At 48.2% G+C, this 15366-nt stretch overlaps 1 protein-coding gene across 15 annotated transcripts in view; it reads right to left on the bottom strand.

The window, feature by feature from the left end:
* Positions 1-13759, bottom strand: part of DECR1 (2,4-dienoyl-CoA reductase 1) — a 45752-nt gene extending 31993 nt beyond the window's left edge. For 3 of the 15 annotated variants that reach the window (XR_011996583.1, XM_072734357.1, XM_072734348.1), the window contains exon 1: positions 13632-13742. Coding sequence is in view for 4 of the 15 variants with exons in the window: in XM_072734357.1 (XP_072590458.1) it covers positions 13632-13682 (51 nt within the window). In the remaining 11 variants the exon portion in view is untranslated. Of the gene's footprint in view, positions 1-889; positions 3541-11413; positions 11481-12963; positions 13106-13631 lie in introns of those variants that run through there. The other 12 variants (XR_011996584.1, XM_072734354.1, XM_072734351.1 and 9 more) reach the window with 11 other exon arrangements.
* Between the last annotated feature and the right edge of the window lie 1607 nt (positions 13760-15366).

Genomic DNA, 15366 nt, shown 5'->3' on the forward strand with positions numbered 1-15366 from the left:
AGAAGTTCTAAAATTGGGATAACTGGGTGGTTCAGCGGTTAAGCATACCTCCCTTCGGCTCAGGGCATGATCCTGGAGACCCGGGATAGAGTCCCGCATCGGGCTCCCTGCATGGAGCCTGCTTCTCTCTCTGCCTATGTCTCTGCCTCTCTCTGTGTCTCTCATGAATAAATAAAATATTTTTAAAAAGCTATAAACTCCCCCCAAAAAAGTATCAGCTATCATCTGCCGTCCCTCCATACTCATGACTCTCTCACATCATATAAATATCTTCCACCTTCATATGGTCCTAAATGATAGCATCTAAACTAATGAAAAGCGATCATACTTCTAATCCTCAGAATGGCAATTCCTTTAAAGAGTCTTGACTGTCTCTTCCCTGGAGGATGAGAACTGTATAGCATCGAGATTAATTCTTAAATTACCAAAGTATTTTGGCTGGTCTCAAATGTCTAGAATAAACACCTACAATAAGCTCAGACTGGTGACCCAAGCCAGATGTTTTGTTATTAGGCCTGCTCAATATTTTAAAATTTTTGAGCCAATATTTAGAATTCAGGTAAAATGCAAAAGCTCTACCAACTCTTAGGTCCAGCTTCTGCAACCACTGTCATTTGAGTGCCTTACTCCTCATCTAAATAAAACCCAAGAAACCAATACAAAATGGAAAGGGGAAAAATGGTTTTTCCTCTTTTATATAGCAATGTAGAAATAATTGTTTAATGTTCTAGGTACACTATTAAGAAAATTGAGTTTCAAATCTATAAATATCATTAATAACATGCAGAATTTGTGGAGCTAAAGAAGGTAATTTAACTCTTAGCTTTGCTATCTCACCATCATTGTCACTATTACTAATTGACCGGGCCTCCACATTAAAAGCCCATACCTCAAAAACACTGGTGTCCATGAGGTGCCTGGGTGGCTGAGTTGGTTAAGCATCTGTCTTCAGCTTAAGTCATCATCTCAGGGTCCTGGGATCCAGCCCCATGTTAGGTTCTCTGCTCATCGGGGAGTGTGCTTCTCCCTCTTCCCCACTTCACCCCACTCCTACATGCACTCTCTCTCTCCCAAATAAATGAAAACTCTTAAAAAAAACAACAACACTGATGTCCTCTAGAGTCAAAAATACAAAAATTAAGCTGTTTAGCATGGCATTCAAGCTGTACAATATGGCCTCAACCTACCTTCCCAGCTCTACTTCTTACCAGTTCCACCACTTAGAGGTATATACTCTATGCTCAACAACCCCTCAGCATTCCTGAAACTTGCCAACAACTTTCTCCTTCTGGCCTTTGCTTCTGATTTCTCATCTACCTGAACTACTCATTTTATTCTCCCACCTTGCAGGACCAGCCTTCAAAACCAAGCCAAAGTGCCAAAAACAGTTGATATTTTTAAAACATGTCTCAGTTAAAAATGGGCCCAATGAATCCCTCCCTCCATCAGAATCTCAGTTTTCCTCACCGGACTGTGAGCATCCAGGAAGATAGAAGAGCATCCATTCATTACTAAACAGGGTTTCTAACACCAAACAAAATCACATGAGTGCAGACAAGTAGAGTCTTAATGATGCTATGGATATAAATTCAGCTCTCTGTACTTCATCAAGTTGAAATAAGTTACATCCAATAACTCTAAATTATGCCTTCTCAAAAATTAGGCCCCGAATCCAAATCTATTGATTTGTGAATAAGTCATTTGCAAATGGAAAAACTGGGCAAAGGCCTTAAAAAGATAGTCCGCATGCAAAAAAATACATACTATCATATTTATAAGTAAGTGAATGTTAATTAAACAAAGATAATCATTTTTTTCTCACAAGATTGGTAAGGTTCAAGATTTCATAATACATAATACAAAACAAAATAGCTTATTAAAGTCATTCTTACACTCTGTTGATATGAATTGGGGCAACTTCTCTGGAGGCCAATTTGGTAACGTATTTTCAAAATATTATCTAAACAATACACAACCTTTGGCCTGACAACTCCACATTTAGGAATTAACCCAAAAGATATACTCATTCATTTGGGTGGGAGGGAGAAGCTATGTTCAAAAATACATACTAAGATGAAAATGAAATTAACAATTTTATTTACAATCACATCAAAAAGAAAAAGTGCTAATAAATTTAATAAAAGAAGTACAATACTTATAAATTAAAAACTATAAAATATCATTAAGTCTTATAGAAGGCCTAAATAAATAAAAAGACAATAAAAAGACATCCTGTGTTCATGGATTAGAAAACTTAACTTTTAAGATTGCAATACTCCCCAAATTGATATACAGATTCAATAAAACCCCTATCAAAATCCCAGTTGGCTTTTTGCATAAGCTGACAAGCGTATCTCAAAATTCACTTTTAGGGACTCAGAAATGCAAGGAACACAGAACAGTCAAACATATAATATATGAAAGCATTGGTTGTAATAAAAAATACTAGAAAACAATAGATCAGCATTTCAGTAGGGGGTATACCCAGCCAATTAGGGCACATCCATATAACAAAAAACTATGTATTGTTTAATATAGTCTATTCTAATAACAGTATGTATTTATCCAAACTATCAACAAATATTTGTTGAATATCAACAATGCGAAGCATTACATTTAAGGGAAAAATCCAAGGTAGGGAAATAAATATAAAATGCTCCCAATTGTGTGGTCTTTTAATGAAAATATCTTCATACATATGCTGATACATGAACAAAAATTGTTGGGAAGATCCACAAGAAACTATTCATAGCACTAACCTCTTGGGAGAGGGACTTTTTGTATAGTCAGTGCATATTGTAATGTTGAGTGTTAGGTATGTTCATAAATTGATATTTGATTAAAAATAGTTAACACAGGGGCACTCACATGGCTCAGTCGGTTGAATGTCCGACTCTTGGTTTTGGCTCAGGTCATGATCTTGGCATTGTGGGACTGAGAGCCCAGCACAGGGCTCCCCACCCAGTGGGGAGTCTGCTTCCCCTCTGCCTCTTCCCTCTATCCCCACCCCGCTCATGCACGTGCTCTAAGTAAATAAATATTTTTAAAAAGTTAACACAAATCAAATCATATATGCAAGCACACAATATAAAAAGGATATAGAGGAAAACAAAGTTATAGCAAGAACACTAGCATATGATCAGTGTTACAAGGATTTATTTAAAGTTTAAGTATTGTATGTTCCATACACAAGTGTGAGCTATACTTAGAAGGAAAATAAGGATGTTCATAATCTGTTTTTTTTTTTTTTTTTGGAGTTTCTAAGTACCTGTTGGTTTAGATTGACACGAATTTTTTTTTAAGATTTTATTTATTTATTCGTGAGAGACACACAGAGAGAGGCAGAGACACAGGCAGAGGGAGAAGCAGGCTCTCTGTGGGAAGCCTGATGCAGGACTTGATCCCAGGATCATGCCCTGAGCTGAAGGCAGACGCTCAACCACTGAGCCACACAGGCATCCCGACATGAATATTTTTTTTAAGAATAAATTTATCCTGACTCAGATTCACAGGATGAGAGCTTTGCAGACTGTCATATAAAAACATCAGCTTGGTGAAGACCTGACAATCTTAGTTTTCAAAGGATGACTTTGAAAAATGCATATTTTTGCATTCCCAATGCAACTCAATAGTCTATGCACACAGTAAGCATCCAATAACTGCTTCTTGATTTATTTTGTCCAGTTGCTAGAAGGCACACGTCTGTGCCCTACATGCACTTTTTTTTTAAACATTTTATTTATTTATTCATGACACACACAGAGAGAGAGAGAGAGAGAGAGAGAGAGAGAGAGACAGGCAGAGACATAGGCAGAGGGAGAAGCAGGCTCCATGCAGGGAGCCTGACACAGGACTCGATCCCGGGTCTCCAGGCCCAGGCCCTGGGCTGAAGGCGGTGCTAAACTGCTGAGCCACCCGGGCTGCCCATGCTTGCACTTTTCAATGCCTAGACCACTGCCACTGCAGCCATGGAGGTAGCTCTCAGCTGGATGCATCTGGAAATACAAGAGGGAGCTGGGCAGGATGCTCTGTATTGATACTCCAATACCGGAACAGATAATGCTGCAGAATGAAGAACTGTCCCACCCACTAATACCATTAATGATCCTACCAACTGGAAAAGAAACAGAGAGCCCAAACTCTACCCACATCTATGGCTTGCCATGGGCCATTGTGCGCTCAAGCTCGGTGCCTGTGTGGATTGCTTGAGTACCTCCGCCCTCTCCTTAACTGAGAGCAGGGCACTGCACCAGAGGCCACTGATATTATAAGCTTCTGCAGAACACAGATCTCGTTGCCACAGCAACTGGAAGGTAAGGCTGAGCAAATATAAAAGAAAGTTAGCTGGACTCCAGGTTGCAGTGGCTAGGCTGAATTACGCAGCTGTTGCCAGTAGCAAGACAGAAATTACATTTTTAAGTAATGATACATCTTATAGCAATGAACAGGAGTCCTTGAAAAAGGAGCTGCTCTGTGCTTCAGGGTATACTTCCCATTTTTATTACAGTTCTTACCGGTCTGCAGTGAGATGTAGACCAAACAGATGCTTCACCAATACTTCCCAATAAAAGGAGATGAAATCAAGGAGATTAGCAGGCAGTTTGAAATTTTGTTTTTTTGCTGTTTTTTTTTTTTTTTTGCAGTTTGTAATTTTGAACGTGGGTCTTCACTATGCTTACCTCTCATCTGAGTAATCCCATCAATCCCCATCACATTAGCCGTAACTAACATAATTATCTTTTTTGAACCAAAAAAATAGAACCTCTGCTCTTGAAAAGGTTTTGTTTTGAATTGAGATTTGTGCATATGAAAAAAATATTAGAGATAAACATGATCTTATGATTTGGGATAGTTAACTCATTTACCTATTTTTAACAAGTGTTTTTTTGTTTGTTTATTTGTTTTTAGATTTTATTTATTTATTTGAGCAGAGAGAATGAGAGAGTGAGCTTGAGCTGGGGCCAGGGGGTTGGGGGAAAAGCAGAGAGAGGAGAGGCAGGCTCTCCACTGAGCAGGGAGCCTGACTTGGGGCCCATTCCTGGGACCCTGGGATTATGACCTGAGCCAAAGGCAGATGCTTAACTCACTAAGCCATTCAGGTGCCCCTATTTTTAACAAGTTTTTAAGGAGCATCCCCCATGCCCCAGGCACTGTTCCAGAAAATAGCAATACAGCAGGAAGCAAAATAAATATAATATTCTACCTTGAGAGATTATTTTTGAATGGAGGGGGGTAAATTAAAGAATATGTATACTTACATAGTATATTACAGGCTAACACACACAGTGTGGGGTAAAAATAAGGCACAGCATAGGGATAGAGAGTTGCTATTTTAAATAGAGTGGTCAGGAAGGGTCTGAAGTGAATTTGAATAAAGACCTAAAAAAGGTGAGAGAATGAGTGCCACAGTTCTTTCAGGCAGAGGGGAGAGTAAATGCCAGGGTCGTGACCAGCAAGCCCAGGGAGTCAGAGGGCCAGTGTGGCTGGAGTGGAAGGAGGGAGGGTGGCAGGGGCAGGAGGCCAATCAGGTCAAGAAGACTGGATGGGGGGCGGGGGGATATGCCTGGGTGGCTCAGCGGTTGAGCACCTGCCTTTAAAGGGCTCAGGGTGTGATCCTGGGGTCCCAGGATGGAGTCCTGCGTCAGGCTCCCTGCATGAGCCTGCTTCTCCCTCTGCGTGTGTCTCTGCCTCTCTCTTTCTGTGTCTCTCATGAATAAATAAACTTTAAAAATCTTAAAAAAAAAAAAAGAAGAAGAAGAAAGAAGAAAAAGGAAAGGAAGAAGAAGAAGAAAGAAGAAAGAAGAAAGAAGAAAGAAGAAGAAGAAGAAGAAGAAGAAGAAGAAGAAGAAGAAGAAGAAGGAGAAGAAGGAGAAGAAGAAGAAGAAGAAGATTGGATCAGGGGGACCCGGGGCTCGGTGGTTACACACCTGCCTCCAGGTCAGGTCATGATCTCAGAGTCCCAAGATCAAGCCCCTCACCAGGCTCCCAGCTCAGTGAGGGGCCTGCTTCGCCCTCTCCCTCTGCCCCTCCCCCTGGCTTGTGTGCTCTGTCTCTCTCTCTCATAAACGAATAAAATCTAAAAAGATGAAGAAGATTGGATTATGCAGGCTGAGTCAACCACACGATGTGCACTAAACTTTTACTCTGAGTCCAGTGGAAAACATCTGTGACGTTTTGAGCAGAGGATCTGCCTTAGGTGTTCGGAGGACTGCCCTATACTGTTTTGCCTGCGATGCTGAGAAGGAACGTAGGAGGCAAGGCTGGGAGCAGGGATGGTGCTTTTGCCACAGGTGAGGCAGGAGGTGACCTGGATGCCATCATCAGAAGGGACAGGACTTAGCAAATGAAATTACTTGCTGGTAAAAAGGCCCCAGAAAGTGAGGATATAATAAATTATCACCATACTTAATACTGTCTGGTCCAATTATTTCTTGCCTCAAAGCCCAATCTCAGCACATACTGACCTATTTCACGGAAGGCAGATAAAGCGTCCCCCCACTTTCCTGAAAAGATGAAGCCCATTCAGCTCAGAGAGCTTTCTCCACCTCTCTCCCCTTTACCTCACTCTTTGCACTGCCTTTCTGTTTTAGACGGGAAGGTTCAACTCTGAGCTAGAAGGAAGTGGGGCTCATCAGACAGAGGGTGTGGGTCTAGGGGAGAAATAAGGAGGGCGGCAGTAATCCAGACAACACTCTCCACTCGTATGTAACACGTAGTCTAGCCTGAATTCAGAAGCCAAGCAGCTGGAAGCACTGAGCAAGGAGGGGAGAGCTGAAGATGAGCGAAGTTTCCATGGCTACTCGCTGGGCGCTGCTACAAAGGACGGGATCGACGTGGGAAGACCCAGGCTGGAGGACTGAAGACAAGGAGTTCTGTACTGGAAACGTCAGAGCTGCAACACCTGGGGGACATTCAGGTGAACACACCTAACCCGCAGCTGGAAATACCGGGCTCGCAACATCACTCTGTAACTGTGAAAGCATGCACTGCCACCGCCACACAACGCGGTATGGGAGCCGCCCCAGCCTGGAAGGGACCAAAGTATGGTTGTCCCCTTACTCTTAACCTACTTATATTTACCCAGGCATTTTTTTAAAGATTTTATTTATTCATTAGAGACAGAGAGAGGCAGAGGGAGAAGCAGGCTCCATGCAGGGAGCCTGATGTGGGACTTGATCCCAGGACTCCAGGATCACGCCCTGAGCCAAAGACAGATGCTCAACCGCTGAGCCACCCAGGGGTCCCATACCCAGGCATTTTGGATTCCAAGACGAACCATCACCTCAGAAAGAGAACAGCGTAGGACAGCTGAGAACACTGATCGTTTTCTACCTGGAATTTTCTTCAAAAACCAAGGGTTGCCAAACCCTGATGGAATGCCTTCTACTATGGGCTGTAGGCAACCCTGGCTCACTTCAGACATGCCCTCCTCTCTCGGTGTGTTTTGTAACGATCTTTGTAGAGATCTACATATTTTTTAATATTATAAAATGAGCGTTACTCGTTTTGGGAAGGAGATTGTTTGGAAATTTCTTCACATACATTTATCTGAGCTCTGAAGCCACCATTCATCCAAGTGACTGCCTCTAAGGACTCCTCCAAGTCGTCTTTCTCCTCACCTGACACATCCCGTCCATCGCCAAGACCCCAGTCCGTATCTTTCCTCTCTGTGCACTGCTCGACTTCAGAGGCCCGTATCTCCTGTCGCCCACAAATATGGAGGTCCCACCTTATGTCATCTGTTACCTTGTCTCTGGCCGCCAGCGTCTCCTCTCTCCAGTCTGTCTCCAGAATACTGCAAACCTGCTCATGGCACTTTTCACCCTAAGCTCGATCTACGGCTCCTGGGAGCTGCCAAAGTCCAGATTCCTTAGCTTCACACAGCTCATCAAGTCTTTGTGACTTGGCTCTTGCCCATCTCTGCCGCCTCTTCTACCTCTGCTTTACCTCCTGGAAATCTGCACTCAGGAAAACAAAACACTCAGGGTTCCCCAAATATAGACTGTCTTCTACCTCCCTATTTATACCAGATCGATCCCACATCATACAACACTCATCACCCGAAGTTAGTTCTGAGAGTTCCGATGCCTTTCCTAACACTCCCAGACGGTGAACATTCTCATCTCCATCCCTGTAGCCAACGTCCCCCTGTAAGTGCCCTCTCTCACTGCCACTGCCCTTAGCTCAGGGGCCAAAGACAGAAATCAGGGCTTCCGTCTCATACCGCACATCCAAACCAAAGTCATCTGGTTTAGTCCTAAATAGCTCCCATGTGCAGACCCCATTGCTTGTTTGGACTTGTGGTCTCCCTAGATCAAGTCTTACCTGCTAAATATCACTTCCCTGCTCACAACTGTGATGGTGCCGTATCACCTCAACATGGCCCAATCTTCCTTCTTCTTGCACACCAACAACCAATCACAAGGTCTCTCAATTTACCTCCTAAATATCCCTTGACTTGGAGTCTGTAGGCATCCACAGCCACTCCTATCTGAGGCCACCATGGAGAGAAGAGTATCCGGATTTGACTACATGCCTCTGTTTTTACCACCACTCCCACGCTGTCAGGACGGAGCTCTCACTCCTCAGTGTGGCCCACTGGCTGTTCACCAGCTTGCCTCTCCACTCTCTACCTGTACACTTTAGCCTGGACCCGTCACACAGGCCAACTAGAACTTTCTTACTCATACTCCTCCCCTTGGCTAACTCCTATTCATCCTTCAGGTCTCAGCCTTCAGGTGTGTACTCCAAAACACATTCCCATAAAATTGCACACTCCTCCCACTGGGGGTTGGGAAATGCTTCTCTCCTGACCCAGATGTTTCCCTGCAACCCCAGGCTTCTCTGCACGCCCTTAGTTTCCCTGTCTCCACAGAGATAGTTTATCTGACTGGTAAATACTGAAAGAATAATTGGGCACACCAATTATTATACCTTACACCTTCCTCCTCTTGAGTCAGCTGCCCTGAGAGAGCAATTCTGCTGTCCTTCTGAAGCAGCAAGTCTGCCTAATGCAGGAGGTCCAGTTAACAGGTAACAGGGCAGCTGGCTCTCATGTGGAATGGTAACAAGTGACACTTTGGCCTCAGTCTGTACTCTTATTTTTCAAACTGGAGAAGACAGATGCTTTTTATGTTGGACCTCTTCTGAGATCAAGAGCACTCATCATAATACTTAACTATATTATACCAAAATGTTGTTAGAGTATAAGCTTCCTGAGGGCAGGAACCAGCCCTTTGGCTCATCCTTATACCCCTGGGACCCTGTCTAGCACCTAATAAAGGCCTAATTTGCCATGTGAGTAACGCCCACCGTGTCCTGCCCCCAGCAACCTGTCCAGTCTCATCTCCATGCACTTCTCTCTGAACCTGTATTTTAAACTCCACAATACTAAACCACTTTTTTTTTTTTTAAAGAAATAGTCTATGCTCCCTCACTTCTTGACTTCTTGATATATGCTATTCCTTAGGTCCAGATCACCTACATGTGAGGCCCCATATATTCCAACTCCTCCTTTAAAAGTCAGCCCTGGGGCAGCCCCGGTGGCGCAGCGGTTTAGTGCCGCCTGCAGCCTGGGGTTTGATCCTGGGGACCCTTGATCGAGTCCCACATCAGGCTCCCTGCATGGAGCCTGCTTCTCCCTCTGCATGTGCCTCTGCCTCTCTCTCTCTCTCTCTCTTTGTTTCTATGAATAAATGAAATCTTTAAAAAAATAAAAAAAAATAAATAAATAAAAGTCAGCCCTGGAAGCCACCTCCTCCATGAAGCCTTTGCTGCCTTCTCCAGACACACACCATTCTGTTTACATATGCATTCCAACATACACCTGCATTTTCACGGTCTACTCATGTCTTGTGTGACCTGCTAGACTATGGTTTTTCAGACATTTATATGTTATATAAAGCATACTAAGAAATACACCTTATATGGCAACACAGTACGCATTCATTCATGTGACAGATATTTATTATGTTTGTTCTACACTAGGCAATATTCTAGGCCTAGAAGTACAGCAGTAAACACACAAGATATAAATCCTTGCCTCCAGGAAGTTTATATTCTGGAATTTTAGTTTGGGTACACAAAGATTTCTTAAGCTTTCCAGACAGAAAATACAGAAGGAAAAAAAAAATCCACTAGCCTTACATTTTTCCCTGACAATATTCAGTGTTAGAAGACAATGAAAACGATGTTGATTCAGTTCTGAGGGGAAAATAAATATAATACATCCAAGTAAAATGATGCCTGTGTACCCATCATTTTTATCAGCATAGACACCTGGAATGATGTTCACCAAATCTCAACCCTGATTATTTCTGGGTGGCCAGATTAGGGTCCTATGTTACTTTTTTTAAAACTATATTACCTGAATCCATATTGGTCAGGTATCATTTTTATAAAAATCCTAAAGTTACGACCCTTGATAAAAACAAAAGGAAAGGTATGGCAGTGTGCATCACAGATACCTAATATTTAGTCCACAATAGAAAAAAATGATATATTAAAAAAAAAAAAAGATTTCACAAAGTAAACTTAACCTTACTGCACTTACATGAGATGAATTCTGGTATTTTGTATTCTATCCCAATTTTTTTTTCTTACTCATCTTGCCCCATAAGACTGATTTCTGTGTCCACTCTTGTTTATCCATAGCTTGAAAAATATATGAGACTTAATGATGGTATAGATATCTTTCCCGCTAAGTAGCTCCGAACAATGCCCAACATGTAATAGGCACTTAAATAGAATTTCCTGATAAAACAACTGAGAGTGTGCCCCTTTTCCTGAGTACAACTGACAGCGACTTGGGAGCAGAGACTGTTTTTTGTTTTTTTAATCTTTATAACCCCGACGAGCTCTGTGCCCCCAGCCGGGCACAGAGCCCACTGGCAATAAATATTTGTTGCATTGAATTGAGGCCTACTAGCTAATCTGCACGATTTAAGACACTTCATAAACACGTTTAACAAAGAAAACATTTTCCTTGGTTCTTGCTCAACAAAAATACTCAAATTGGGAGTTCTAACTGTAATAACTAGTATTTGCCCACGGAAACATGATGTTCCCTGGAACCACCTCCCACTTCACAGACAGGAAAATGCTTCTCCCAGGAATTCAAACCCAAGGCGGCAGGTGCGAGGAAAACAAAACACACCAAAAGGAGCTTCTGTTGGCTCTGAACTCTGACCCTCAAAACTTCTGTTTTTCTTAAGCAAAAGAATTCCAAAATCGTCAGAGTACAATTAATTTTTAAATGAGTTCCGCTTGCCCCCCAAAAACTGTTTTGTGTCTAATGGTGTCCGATGAATTGGGATACAGTCTGCGTGATTAATTTTATTATCTTATTATTACAGTCCTAATGATTTGGGGGAAAGGAGGGTTGTATCAAAAAACCTCCGAAGACTTGTCTAACCTCACAGCTGTTGTAGACAAGGTTCTTTGAGAAGAGGTCAGAAAACAAAGGCTTCTTTCACAGTGACCTACAACCAGAATATTTACAGGAAAATCATATCAGCAAAACCTTATTGTCAAACAAACAACACTCTTTAAAACAAAGTTCTGCGGCAGCAGCGGGGGAGGGGGGGGGTCGGAGGCGAGGGTGGGGGGACTCAGCGGGTTAGCGCCGCCTTCAGCCCAGGGCCTGATCCTGGAGACCCGGGATCCAGTCCTGCAGGGATAGAGTCCTGGGGATAGAGATGCGCGGGGATAGAGTCCCATGGGGATAGAGACGAACGGGGATAGAGTCCCGCGTGGATAGAGTCCCGTGGGATAGAGTCCCGCGGGGATAGAGTCCCACAGGTATAGGGATGCGCGGGGATAGAGTCTCATGGGGATAGAGTCCTGCGGGGATAGTCCCGCGAGGAGAGTCCCGCGGGGAGAGAGTCCCGCGGGGATAGAGTCCCACAGGGATAGAGACCCGCGGAGATAGAGTCCCGGGGATAGAGACGTGCGGGGATAGAGTCCCATGGAGATAGTGTCCCGGGGATAGAGTCCCACGGGGATAGAGATGCGCGGGGATAGAGTCCCATGGGGATAGAGTCCCGCAGGGATAGAGTACCACGGGGATAGAGTCCGGGATACAGTCCCACGGACATAGAGGCCCGCGGGGATAGTCCCACGGGGATTGATTCCCACGGGGATAGAGTCCCATGGGATAGAGTCCGCAGGAATAGTCCCATGGGGAGAGAGTGGGTGGGGGGATAGAGACCCACGAGGGTAGAGTCCGGCAGGGATACAGTCCCATGGGATACAGTCCCACAGGGATAGAGTCCCATGGGGATCGAGTCCCACGTCGGGCTCCCTGAATGGAGCCTGCTTCTCTCTCTGCCCGTGTCTCTGCTTCTCTCTCTCTCTGCATGAATAAATAAAACCTTTAAAAAAAATAATAAAACGAAGTTCTCTAACTTAAGAGACAGACCATACTATTTCCTCATGTTCACATTTAGAGCCGCTACCTCCATTTTCCAGAAAAGAACAGCAGGGCTGGCATCCCACTGGACTAAGCAGGGTTTAGTTAGTCCCTGACTTGGGGGAAGTACCCTTGGCAGGATAGGTACTTCTTCCACCTGGCTAAGGAAGCTGAACTTTTAGATTTAGTGTATTAAGGTTCCTAACTTTGCTTGGGGGAAGGGACTGCCTTGGATATCACTGCGTCTTCTTACAACCTCCTTTCGCTCTCTTAGCCTCTCCAGCTATCTTCGCTTGCATTTTTAAAAAATATTTTATTTATTTATTCATGAGAGACACACACAGAGAGAGAGAGAGGTAGAGACACAGGCAGAGGGAGAAGCAGGCTCCATGCAGGGAGCCCGACGTGGGACTCGATCCCGGGTCTCCAGGATCCCGCCCTGGGCTGAAGGCGGTGCACAACCACTGAACCACCCAGGTGTCCCTCGCGTGCTTTTTAATTCTGACTCTGGGTCCCGTGCTAGGGGGGTGGAAGGCAGCCTGAAAGGTACCCACCTCTCTCTCAGCTTGGCCTCTAGGGAGGAGGATAGAGAGCGGGGTTTCGGGGTTTTTCTCTTCTAATAGAACTTCTGTTTGCATGAACGCTTCATTTGCACAGCTAACGCAGAAGCGGATCTTCCTGGCGAGACAAGGCCTCCTGGGAGGCCAGCGCACCCTGCGGACCCCCTCCCGCCGCCGCGCCCCTCCCCTTCCGAGCCGACGCCCGCAGGGTCCTGTTGCCCCTCCCCCGCCCCCCCGCCCCCCCGTACACGCGGCTCTGAAGCTGCCGGGGCACTCGGAGGCCCGCCCTCCACACCCACGGTTCTCCGACGGCCGACCGTGACCTTGCCCCCCCCAGGCCCGCCCTCCACACCCACGGTTCTCCGACGGCCGACCGTGACCTTGCCCCCCACAGGCCCGCCCTCCACACCCACGGTTCTCCGACGGCCGACCGTGACCTTGCCCCCCCCAGGCCCGCCCTCCACACCCACGGTTCTCCGACGGCCGACCGTGACCTTGCCCCCCACCCCCAGGTCCGCACTCCTCCCGCGGCTCCGCGCGCCCCGCATCCCGGGGTCCAGATCTTCGCCGCGCGCGCCCCCGGGCGCCGTCCCGGGGACCCGCACGGGCAGGGCGCTCGCTGGGGACGAGCCGGGCCCTCGGCCCCTCCAGCGCCGCCTTACCCGCCGAGGGCCGCGGCCCCGAACGAGGAAGACGCGACCCAGCAGCGCCATCTTGGACCTCCCGGACTCTGGCTGCAGGAGCTCGGGGCTCCGGGGGGCGGGGCCGGGGCCGGAGCGGGGGCGGGGCCGCAGTGGGGCGGAGGCGGGGCCGCGGCCGTGCTGCGGGTGGGGCGGGGCCGCGGTGGTGAGGGGCGGGGCTAGGAGTGGGGCGGGGCCGCGATGGGGAAGGGGGCGGTGCCTGCTGCGGGTGGAGCGGGGCCGCGGCGGTGAGGGGCGGGGCTAGGAGTGGGGCGGGGCCGCGATGGGGAAGGGGGCGGTGCCTGCTGCGGGTGGAGCGGGGCCGCGGCGGTGAGGGGCAGGGCTAGGAGTGGGGCTGGGCCGCGATGGGGGAAGCGGGGGCGGGGCGGGGCGGGGCGGGGCGGGGCGGGGCGGGGGCGGGACTGGGGCCGAGGAGCCTTGGGGAGCCACAGCGGCCAGGCGGGGGAGCCGGAGCGGGTGGGGTCCGGGAGGGGAGAGGGGAGGAGGAGAGGGGAGGGGAAAGAGTATGGGGGGCAGAGTGTCGGGGCGGGGAGGGGGTGAGGGGAGCCGGGGACCGGGCTGGGGCAGGTCGGGATCCGGGAGGGGAGAGGGGACGGGCGGGGCCCGGAGCCGGGAGCCGGGGGCGGGACCCGGGAGCGGTGGGCCGGGGCGGGTCGAGGTCCGGGAGGGGAGAGGGGATGGGGGCGGAGGGGCGGGGCGGGGGAGCGGAGCCGGTACAGGCGGGGGCGGGGCCGGGGGCGGGCGCGAGTCTCGGTGGCCGGGACCCCGCGCCCGCCCTGGTGTAGCGGCGGCCGGCCCGGCGCCGAGTCCCGCGCCATCACCGCGTAAAATCTTGCAGAAGTCCGCCGGGCCGGTCCTGGGCGGGGCGCCCGGCCTCCGACCGAAGCTGCGGAGCGCGGGCGGCGGGGCCGCCGAGGGGCTGTGCGGCCTCCCCCGGGTCCCACCGTCGCTTTCCTGGCGGCGGGCGTGGTGCACGCGTCAGAAGCCAAGGCCCCCGAGGCGGCGCTCTCCGTCTTAGCGCGGTGCACCTGTTGGCACGTCTTAGCGCGGTGCACCTGCGGGCACGTCTTAGCGCCGTGCACCTGCGGGCACGTCTTAGCGCGGTGCACCTGCGGGCACGTCTTAGCGCGGTGCACCTGCGGGCACGTCTTAGCGCCGTGCACCTGCGGGCACGTCTTAGCGCGGTGCACCTGCGGGCACGCCGTGCGAACTCGGGTCACCCCTTCCCGCTGACCTCTAAAGCGTGGCTGGTCGCCTCTGTCTCCGCATTATTGTGGAGACTGGAAGAGGGTGGATGTGAAGCCCCGAGCTCGGGCTGACGGTTAGGTGACGTGGAGAGCTTACAAAGTGGTGAGAAAGACCAACAAAAAGCCAGAAAGCAGACTCGGAAGCAAGCCTGGCGCTCGCGGGGATCGATCGATGCTGAGCTTTCAAATAGAAACCGGCTCCCGGAAGACCGACCTCACAGCTTCACTCCGAGACCAGAAGCGGAGACAACGCAAGTCAACTTGATCATTTTGTCCAAGCACAAGAAGATGACGGTTGTTCATCCACAAAATACCCAACAACTGGTCTCTTGCTACAATGAGTGACTATTTCTTTACCAACCACAGCTTTTACCTCATTCTAGAATCCCCTCACTTTAGGATTTATTGAGATCTTCCTTGATAGAATTGCCTTCTCTTTCTGACAGTCC

This window comes from Vulpes vulpes, chromosome 13 (assembly GCF_048418805.1).
Source record: "Vulpes vulpes isolate BD-2025 chromosome 13, VulVul3, whole genome shotgun sequence".
Classification (NCBI taxonomy): Eukaryota; Metazoa; Chordata; class Mammalia; order Carnivora; family Canidae; genus Vulpes; species Vulpes vulpes.